The 10,166-nt window shown below is 53.1% G+C and overlaps 1 protein-coding gene across 3 annotated transcripts; it reads right to left on the bottom strand.

The window, feature by feature from the left end:
* Window positions 1-7,829: 7,829 nt before the first annotated feature.
* On the bottom strand, window positions 7,830-10,084 carry Drap1 (DR1 associated protein 1). Of its 3 annotated transcripts, none has more exons than XM_008822234.3 (7): window positions 9,772-10,077; window positions 9,459-9,531; window positions 9,283-9,376; window positions 8,891-9,010; window positions 8,677-8,770; window positions 8,380-8,468; window positions 7,830-8,045 (listed from the first exon to the last, which is right to left on the bottom strand). In XM_008822234.3, the coding sequence occupies exons 1-7, from the start codon at window positions 9,811-9,813 to the stop codon at window positions 7,940-7,942; spliced, it is 618 nt and encodes a 205-aa protein (XP_008820456.1). In that variant the 5' UTR covers window positions 9,814-10,077; the 3' UTR covers window positions 7,830-7,939. The 3 variants fall into 3 exon arrangements, with proteins under 3 accessions (XP_008820456.1, XP_008820457.1, XP_008820455.1); XM_008822233.3 differs by having other exon boundaries at window positions 7,833-8,045; window positions 8,677-8,791; window positions 9,772-10,080; XM_008822235.3 differs by lacking the exon at window positions 8,677-8,770 and having other exon boundaries at window positions 9,772-10,084.
* Window positions 10,085-10,166: the final 82 nt, after the last annotated feature.

Below are 10,166 nucleotides of genomic sequence, written 5' to 3'. Positions count from 1 at the left end.
GAAGAAGAAGAAGAAGAAGAAGAAGAAGAAGAAGAAGAAGAAGAAAATTCAGCTCTTTTGAAAATTCAGCTCTTTTGCAGGTGTGGATAAACTAATCCTAAAATTTATATTGAAATTCAAAGGACCCAGAACAGCCAAACAATCTTGAAAATAACAACAAAAAACAAACTTGGATGACATATTTTCCACTGTGAAAAGCTTAGCACAAAGCTTCTGTAATCTGGAATGTGAAGTGGATAAACTTGTGCATAAGGACAAGCATTGAAGGCAAACATGAAGATCAACAGGCTGGAGAGGTGATGGAGAGGTGTCTCTGTGGAGAGGTGTCTCCGTGACGAGGTGGAGAGGTGGCTCAGTGGCTCTGTGGCAAGGTGACTCAGTGGAGAGGTGGCTCAGTGGCTTCGTGGAGAAGTGACTCAGTGGAGAGGTGTCTCCGTGGAGAGGTGGCTCAGTGTCTCCATGGCAAGGTGACTCAGTGGAGAGGTGGCGAGGTGCCTCAGTGATAAAGGGCACTCACTGGCTGCTCTTGCAAAGATGTTCATTCTGGAGGAGCCTTACCTGGAGGCTGACAGCTGCCTCTAACTTAAGTTCCAGGGGATGTGACACCGTCCTCTCCAAGGGCACTGTTTGAACATGCTGTGCATACACACATACATGCTGGCAAGCAGTTCATACACATAAATCTTTAAAAAAATTAGAGCATAGAGACCAACAGAATGGAACAAAGGGATCAGAAGTACAATGATCCATTAGCCTGGCACAGTGGTGATGCCAGCACTCAGGGGGGTACAGGCAAGAGCGTCAGAAGTTCAAGGTCATCCTCGGCTACATGAGTTTGAAGCTGGCCTGAGCTACAGAAGACCCTTTCTCAAACAAACTAACAAAATTACCATGCTATCTAGCAATTCCACTTCAAAGTTTATCAATGAAAAACCAAAGGCCGCAACTCAAACAGAAGCAGCCAAAAGGCAGGAGCATATCAAATGTCCACAGACAGATACACAAACAAATCAACTGTGGGGCATTGGTGGCACATGCCCTTAGTCCCCAGCACTCCAGAGGCAGAGGCACAGGGATCTGTGAGTTCCAGGCCAGCCTGATCTACAAAGATCAGCCAGGGCTGCATAGTGAGACCCTACCTCAAACAAACAAATGTGGTATATATCTAACACAAGTCTACAAAAGTGAGAGGGGAAAACAAAGCCAACATTGGACACCATGTAGGATGGTGGGGAGGGAGACCCTGTGGCTGGGAGCAGGGGCGCTGCCTCATCCTGGGAACACGTACTCCAGTCCATCACCAGCACCTCCTTGGGTTCCCAGCACAAAAGGCCACGCTGGGCGTCCCCTCTCTCACCCCTCTCCTGGTGTCTTTCCCTTCCCAGCGCTGACCACAGGGCATTAAGTACTATAGATTTGTTGGGCACAGCCCATCACCCCTGCCCCCACCTCCTCCTGCCTTGCAGGCAGCACAGCAGCTGTGTGATTGGCCTCCAGAAGCCAAAGCAGGTGGATGCTCAGAGCAGATGCTTAGCAAACATTTGCTGAGTGATTTTAAGAAGGCACAGAGTGCAGGGAACCCCTCAGGGTCACATTTATCCTGTGCTCATGGGAAGATAAATCAGTTTAACTCATTATGGCCTTTTACGGGGGGCGGGGCACACAGGGCGCACAGACTTGAGCAGCCCAAGCACCTTGATTTGGGGCACTCCACAAGTTAGAACCCCGAAAAGCCTCCCTTTTAAAGTGACTTTCCTCTTCTCCACAACCCTAATCCTTTTTGAATGTGTATGTTTTGCCTGCATGTGCCCCATGTCATGTAATGCCCATGGAGGCCAGAAGATGGTATCGGATCCCCTGTAACTGGAATTACAGATAGTTGTTAGCTGCCATGTGGATCCTTCACATGAGCAGTCAGTGCTCAACCATTAAGCCATCTCTCCAGACTTGGAAGGGCTGCAATTGGAGAATATAAAGATAGTTCACCCCATGATGGGAGGTGGGGGGGTACATGGCCCCACACAATGCCCAGCTATAGAGAGTACCTGAGAAAGCCCAGACTTACTGTCACCATAGGCCCTGCACCAAGGAACAGGGGAACCAGCCCCGAGTAGAGCAACTTGATCCAGGGTGCTGTTGCCCCACACGGTACTCAGCCTCAAAGACTGGCAACTTGGTCAGCCCCATGTCCTGAAGCTCAGTATCACTGCTCCAGAGTTTGGGGTCTAGGGATGACATTAACTGTTCTGTGTGCTAGTCTACTGAGTGAGTCTGTGTTTAAGCTCCAGCCATCTCTCCACCAATGGGCACACTTAGGCGCTCACCTCCCTTCCTGATCTGCAAGGTGGAGATGATGGAGAGACCCCCTTTAGAGGAGAGCTCAGAAGGGCAGGGGACCCAACAGTGGAGTCAGACCTGACAAGCACAGGAATAAGAACAGCTGTAACACCTCTCACTAGGGGAGGTAGGAACAGCCCATTTTACAGGGGTGCAAGGTTTCCCTTGAAGGGAAACAGGTCTCTGACCTCCAGGCTAGGAGAGGCTAGAGGATGGTTGAGGTCCCTCTGATCCTCACTCTCCTTCCTTTGCCCTCTCCCTGGCCTTTGGGGCCCCACGTCAAGCAGCATCCTGGGCCAGGGTGCCATAGGTGTTCCACAACTACGATCCTGCTCCTCTATGAAGCTTCTGGGCCTGGAGGGATTGCCAATGCCATAAGGACACCCATCAGCCAAGGTGGGATGGAGTCAGGGCCCTGAATGGTAGCGGAGGAAGGGCAAAGCGGAGGAGAAAAGGCAGCGCACCTACAGCCATGCCCATCCTTCAGGCCCCACCTTGTTCTCTCCTTGTTGACGCCTCTCCCTGGGCTCCTCCTCAGAGTTGTAGGCCGCTCAGGCCTTGCCTCCTGGGGTTTCTACCAAATCTCACCTTATTGATATCCCAGGTAAGCCTGGTGCAGAAGGCTAGGCCACCCTTCCTGCCCTGTGCCCTCCTCCCTCCCTATGTTCCCCACAGCACGCATATCCAACTGACATGCTGTTTCTGGTTTCACCTGTTTCTCCTCTTCAGCAATAAACGCCACGAACACTGTGTTTGCAGAATCACCACCATCCAGAACACTGCTGGGGATGCAATAGGTTCTTAGGTTTGGGTTTTTTTTTTTAAAGAGATTTATATTTTATTTATATGTGTACATGTGTCTGTATGTGTTTATACCACATGTGTGCAGGTGCCCTCAAGGACAGAAGAAGGTGTTGGATCCCCTGGAGCCAGTTACAAGTGGTTATAAGTCACCCAATGTGAGTGCTGAATTCAGTCCTCTGGAAGAGCAGCAAGTACTCTTAACCACTGAGCCACCTCTCCAGCCCATTCTTAGGGTCTTCATAGGAAGGTATATTAAATGTTTATGAGGATATTGCAAAATGCACAAATCTAGCTGTGCATGGCGGTGCACGCTTTAATCCCAGTACATGGGAGGCAGAGGCAGGCAGATCTCTGAGTTCAAGGCCAGCCTAGTCTACATAGTAAGTTCCAGGCCAGCTGGGGCTACAGAGAGACCCTATCTCAAAAAGACCCCTGCCCCCTAAAAAAGGCACAAATCTTAAGTGTGCACCTGCATATTTATTTATAACCACCAGAGTTCAAGCTATAAAATATGGCAAGGGCTCCCTGTGCCCCAGCCAGCCAGTCCCTATGCCTGACCTCAGTCTTTTTACTGCTGTCCTACATATGCTAGCACGTATTCATGTTCACCCTTGCCCTGTGTATGGGCTCTGGCTGTTTCCAGTGGAGACTATCAGTACTCCTTCCTTCAAAAATCTTTTTGAACCAAGGGTGGTGACGCAGGCCTTTAGTCCCAGCATTCAGGAGGCAAGTAAGTTCAAGGCCAGCCTGGTCTCCATAGTGAATCCAGGCCAGCTGTGGAGCATTACAGGGAGACCGTGTCTCAAAAACACCAAAAAAAATTTTTTTGAGACCTCAAACATACTATGTAGCTGAGAAATACCTTGAACTCCTGATCCTCCTGCTTCTACCTTAAAAAATATTTTGGGCCGGGCGTGGTGGCACATGCCTGTAGTCCCAGCACTTGGGAGGCAGAGGCAGGCGGATCTCTGTGAGTTCAAGGCCAGCCTGGTCTACATAGTGAGTTCCAGGACAGCTGGGGCTACAGGGAGACCCTGTCTCAAACAAACAAACTAACAAACAAACCAGCTGCAATGAGGAAAAAAAAAATATATTTTGGGAGTTTTAATTTTTTTAGAGCTTTTATTTTTATTTGAGTCACGGTCTCCCTGTAGCCCCAGCTGGACTGGAACTCACTACATAGACCAGGCTGGCCTCAATCTTGATTCACCTGCCTGTGCTTCCAGAGTGCTGGGTGAGCCCCGCCATGCCCAGTTTATGTATGTCTTTGGTGGACATGCATCCTTACTCCTCTTGGAGAGCTATCTAGGAAGAGAGCTACAGTCATAAGGAGATCATGTATATTAACAAACTAAATGATTTCCCAAAGTGGGCTCCCCACTGACATTCCCACCAAGTCTGACTTCTGGGTCCACACCCCTTCCTCAGCACTTGGTGAGGTCAGACCTTTCTATCCTGAGCTTCTGGGAGGTGCCTGCTTGGAGGCCCATCTCTCCTCTAAGCAATGATGGTGGGTACTCAGCAAAGGTTTGCTGAAGGAATCCTGCAGCAAGCTGTGAAGGGGGCTCCCTACTTGGCAGGAAGGTCATAGTCTCTACTCACCAGTAAAGCTCAATAAGCCAGCACAGACAGACTGCGCCTCCTGGGTGTTCAGTGGTACCCAGGAGGCTAAACCCATTTTCCCCATTCCAGGAGGTATGGAGGCCTGGCCAGCTAGCATTGCCTTTCTTACGCTCCTGCCCTCTGATTCAGGGGGTCACACTCTTAATACTTGGGGAAGGTTGGGCCAGGTACTTCCCCTTGGTTCTGAGGTCCTGCAATAGGAAATGGCTGATAGCTTGGTTTGGGTATATTTTGTGACCAATTTTACCTAGTACTAGTTTTACTCAAAAAACACTGGGCCATTCTCAGTCCTGGTTAATAAAACCCTCCATGGGGCTGGAGTATGGTTGCACACAACTTTAAACCCAGCACTCGGGAGGCAAAGACAAGCAGATCTCTGTGAGATCAAGGCCAGCCTGGTCTATATAGTCTACATAGTACGTTCCAGACCAGCTGGGGCTTCATAGTGAGACCCTGACTCAAAAAAACAAAACCAAAGCCAGGCGTGGTGATGCACAACTTTAATCCCAGCACTTGGGAAGCAGAGGCAGGCAGATCTCTGTGAGTTCAAGGCCCTGGTCTACATAGCAAGTTCAAGGCCAGCTGGGGCTACAGGAAGACTGTCTCAAAAAGACCAAAAACAAAACAAAACAAACAAAAAGACAAACAAAACACAATAAAAAAAAACACCCAAAAATCAATCATCACCCTCCATGAACTCTGAACTTTCCTGATCCAGTGACCTTCAAAGTCATGTACTGAGGCTGGTGAGCCACAAGAGCCCAGACTTAAAGTCCTTAGAAATGAGACAAAATCCATTATGAATCTTAGGTAAGTAAGATACAAACTCTGCATTTGGGTTTGTTACATCAGCAAGCTGGCCCTCATACAGGCGAACTAGCATAGTACACATAAGACATAATTACCCCCCTTTACGGGTAAGGAAATCAAGCCCCAGAGAAGCTACAGAGCTTGTCTAAGGCTAGTGAGCTGAGCTGTCATGATTTGAAACCAGGACCTGGCTCCAGAGGTCCCAGTTCTAGGCACACTGCCTTAAGGCTGGACTAAGAGACAGGCCCAGAGCAGAGGGCAGGCCAGCTCTCACAGGACTGCCTCATACCCACCTGTACGTCCTCCAGTCCTCTAGCTGGATGGCACAAACCTGCTCCTAGCACGCTGGCTTTCCTACCTTCCTACCCTCCCCTGAGCCCTCTAAGTTCAGAATCTACCTCTTTTTGTTCATGTTTGGAGATGGTTATACTCCACTGCCCAGGCCAGCCTTAACTGAATTCTTGGTTCCAGCCCCTGTGCTGGTTTCGTTTGCCAGTACACTGGTCTCTTGGGGTGGGCAGGCAGCCCCCAGCTCACCTCCTGCCAGCACTGCCACCCATATGGGTGTGGCTGTTACTGTCACTCAAAAACAGTAAACCCTTTCCCAATTGTCCCTCCTAAACTCTCAGGGCTCAGGTATGCTGAGGGCCAATCCCAGCCCTATAGTGGTCACCACTGCCAGAGTGTGTAACTGTGATATAGCTGGTGCGCCATGCCCACCCCTCAGTCCCAGGGAGCAGGCTCTCAGATTGGGGTAGAAGAGTCACTTCCACTAAGGGAGACTTTCTAGACAGGGAGCACAGGGGAGGCAGACAGCACCCCTGGAGGCACTGCGTAGCCCATCTTCTTTTACATGGGGCAGGTGACTCTGGCTCCTGTCTCAGAGCAGAGTGGCACACATATGCTCCCTCCAAAACCCATTCTGCCCTCTCCCTCCTCAGGTTGGGGTTGGCTTTAGCCTCCCAATCCCAATCCACTCATTTTGCTCCCCACTCTAAGTCCCTCTAGAAATATGAAATCCTGCCATTTTAAAATCTCCTTTGCAGTGCAGGGATAGAACCCAGGGCTTTGTGTATGCGAGGCAAGTGCTCTGCCTCTGAGCCACACTCCAACCACACCCCCACTTCCGCCATCTTAAAAAGCAGCGAGGCCTCTGCTCAGCAAGGCCTTTCTCCTCTCAGCTCCCCCCTTAACTACTGAAGCAGCAGTGTGAAGGCTCTCCTCTTCAGGGACACCTCATTGAGCTGTCCTCTCCCTTTCTCCAGGACCACCTGGATAGCTCTGGGTCTAGCAACTCTCATCTCCTCTGGTGGCCTTCCTCTCCCTATGAGGTCCCAGTCCATACACCTGTCTCTAGGCCTCAACATCAATACACCCAATTGACACCTCCTTCAGTGCCCTCATGGGTACCCCAAATTCATCAGAGCCAAACTTACTTAAGACCTTCAAGCCAAATCCTGTCCTTCCTCCTGTGTCCCTACCCCTGCCAAAGAGCTGTAGAAAGCTAGCGGAGGCTCTTCTCAATTCCTTCCCTCAGCCCTTGCCGCCTGAGCCTCAGGTCAAACAGGCCTGAGTCTCCCCAACTCTCCAGACTGTAGCCACCATCATCTGTACTCCCACGATCTCCAAGGATCCCCAGATGCCTCCATCAGGAAGATGCCAGTGATCTTGTCAACAGATGGACCTACTATCGCCCTCGAGGCCTTCTAGACTGAAATGTTCCTGGGCCCAGGAAGCCCATGTGGCCACTGCCTCCTCCCCACCTCACCACTGCTGCTCCCTGAGGACACACAGCTTTGCCTGCAGCACTGGAGCTGCCAGAACTGCTCAGAAACACATGTGAACAGACAGAGAGCTTTGCTCCAAAGCTGCCTTACAGGCACTCTGCTGTCTGAACCTGTTTCTTCTCTGTATTGGACCCTTCACTTCACTGGCTGCAGAGCTCCATAGTTTTCAAGACCCAGTCTCAGTACTGACTTCTTCTGTCCCTTGTCAGCTGCCCAGAGAGGGCACCTGGAGGCTGCCCAGGGTCTCACAGTACAAGGAGAGGCTGTCCCTGAGCACATCCAGCACTTGCTGGCTCAGTTACAAGATCACCTTCCTTTCTTCAGTGCTCCTGGTACTACCCCAACCTCCCACTCAGGCACTGGCTGGCCCACCACTGTCTCTGGCCCCAGCTTGGTATGGGAAGGCAGGTGGGCCAATGGGAATGCAGCCACAAAGCCCCGAACACAGGCTGGAAAGAAACCAACATGCTCTTTCATTTGTTTTTTTTTAATAAATTTAAGAACAACTCCATCTTTCCTCCCCAGAGCAACTAAAACCAACTAAAAGGGGTCTGTGGCCCGGGGTGGGATGCAGGGTGCTAGGAATCATAGTCCTCTTCATCCTCTGCATCAGGTGCTGAGGGGCCTGGGGGCGCAGGGGGCAAAGGCGGAGTAGAGGTGAAGGGTATGAAGGGTGTCGGAGGGCTGCAGGGCAGAGAAGAGGAAAGTCAAGGCCACTGTGCCCAGCCCATGGGCCCCAACATTGCCCTACAGACGCAGATGTGGAGTCTGCTACCCTCTATACCATGGGACAAAGCCCCAGATTAGGGAAGGGCTCAGAGCAGGTCACAGAGCCCCCTCCAGGTGCTACCCACTGTCCCTGACTAGGGCGGATGCAAGACCTTCTCAAAACAGATTTTTGCTTTTAAGATCCCCTCCTGTCTAGTAAGTTACCACCACCACCAAGTGGCCAGGGAGATAAAGTTTGACGGTTCCGTGGAGTCTGGCAGCCCCCTTCCAGTGCCCCTGGGCTGCTTACCTCTGAAAGTGGGCAGGGGGCTGATTGGCTTGGGGTGGGGGCTGTGGTGTCTCTTCTTCCCCATCAGTATCTGTGTCCTCTGATTCATCCTATGAACACAGCAGGGGTCAGGGTTAAAAAGGGAAGGTCTGAGCCCATATTGGAGAGCCCAGACCCTGGGTGGCCTGGCTAGTAGGCCTGTTAACATTCATATACAGAGACAGAGATACAGGAGAGGTCACAGATAAGGATGAGACCAGGCCTCCAGCCAGCAGCCTGCCCTTCCCATCACCACAGAGCAGGCCTCGCTCAGCTCACCTCCTGCTCTGAGTCTGTCCCAGACAGCTTCTTGTCTTTGCCTTTGCTTCCCATTCCTCCATTCTTCCTGCTGCTGCTGCCTGGTTTCCGGCCCCTTCGGGAAGGTACAGTCCATCTGCCCAGGGGACTCTCTCCTCCTTGGCCACCCCCCAGCCACCCCCAACCCTTGTGGCTTTGGCCTTCCCCACCTATATGCCTAGTCCTGGCTACCCACCTACGAGGACCCTTGTCCCCATCCATGTGGTTGTCTTCGCCATCCCCCTGCATGTCAGGTACTGAGGCCACCAAGTCTTTCAAGAAGTCAAACTGTTGCTCCAGCTCAATGCACTGCTTCCTGGAAGAAGTGGGAGGGGAAGGCACTCAAAGCAGGGCCTAAACACTAAGTTCCTTAGCAAAGGACAGCAGCAGCCTCTGGATGTCAGGAGACTGGAACACGGGAAACACCCCTCTCCACCTCCACCAAGCCTCCCCCACCTCTGCGTGGAACACCCCATCCTTCCTCAACCAGTCTAAACCCACCTGCCAGGCCTCACCCTGCCTCCCACCTTCCTCCCTCTCAAGGCACTGTCTTCCCCATCCGCCCCTCCCAACTCCACGGCCACTCACAGGTGGGATGTGGTCATGGTCTTGGCATTCCGGGACTGGGTCACCTGACAGGCCTTCTTCAACAGAGACTCTAGAAAGAGCTCGAGCGCACGGGCTGAGGGGGTGTCAAGGAGAACCTGGGGAGTGCTGCCAGCCCGCCCCACACCCCTCAGCCCGGGCAGCCCCCAAAAGGATACAGATGATGACGGGCACAGCCGCGGCCACCTTCCCAATCTCTTCATCCGTCTGCATGATCTTCTTGATCCGCGCCTGCGGAAGCGGGCAGAGTTCGGACGCTGTCGCCTCCGTCCCTGTAGGGGTCCTGGGGGCCAGGAAGGGGGGTACCGCGGGAGAAAGGGGGCGGGGGAGAACTGCACGAGCAAGAAGTGCACGAAAGGGGGCGGGGCGTCCAGGCCCAGAACACCGTGATGCCCCCGCGCCCCCAGCGGGGCCTGGGCCTGCGCCTCCCGGAGCTCAGCCCGCTGCGACCCGGCCGGGCCACGTGCTCACCGGCGGGAACCGCGCGTTGTACTTCTTCTTCTTGCTCGGCATCTCGGGGCCTCTCTCGCCGCGCCGGGCCCAGCGCCGCCGCCCGCAGCCTCGGGGCCCCGGGGCCTGCTTGCCGCCCCGCCGCCGCGGTTCCTCCGGGTCCTGGTGCCTCCCGCTCCACTCCCGCCGTCCCGCCCCCTCTTCCCGCGGGGTCCTAGCGCCTCCCGTCGAAAAGCAGCTCACAAGACCCAATCTCCCCGCTTTTGGAGCCGTTGGTACCGTGCGCGTCGTTCCAGGGCAGGCAGGACACTCACGCCCGCCCCACAGCCAGAAGTGCAAACGTTAGCTCCGCCCCCTGAAGACCAGCTCCTCCCAGGCGCCCCGTGTTGGCCCCGCCCCCAAATTCAGCCCGCCCC

This window comes from Nannospalax galili, unplaced genomic scaffold (assembly GCF_000622305.1).
Source record: "Nannospalax galili isolate Female #2095 unplaced genomic scaffold, S.galili_v1.0 scaffold1328, whole genome shotgun sequence".
Classification (NCBI taxonomy): domain Eukaryota; kingdom Metazoa; phylum Chordata; class Mammalia; order Rodentia; family Spalacidae; genus Nannospalax; species Nannospalax galili.
The sequence above is the reverse complement of the archived record's forward strand: the minus strand, read 5'-3'. Positions and strand labels throughout refer to the sequence as shown.

Bases quoted from the DNA above. Each gene is read 5' to 3' on its own strand.
- Drap1 (XM_008822233.3), bottom strand. From the start codon at position 9,813: ATGCCGAGCAAGAAGAAGAAGTACAACGCGCGGTTCCCGCCG. The intron at 9,011-9,282 runs GTGAGTGGCCGT...CACTTCTTCCAG, and splicing joins ACCATGACCACATCCCACCT to GAAGCAGTGCATTGAGCTGG. The intron at 8,046-8,379 runs GTAAGCAGCCCA...TCTGCCCTGCAG, and splicing joins CCCCCTGCCCACTTTCAGAG to CCCTCCGACACCCTTCATAC.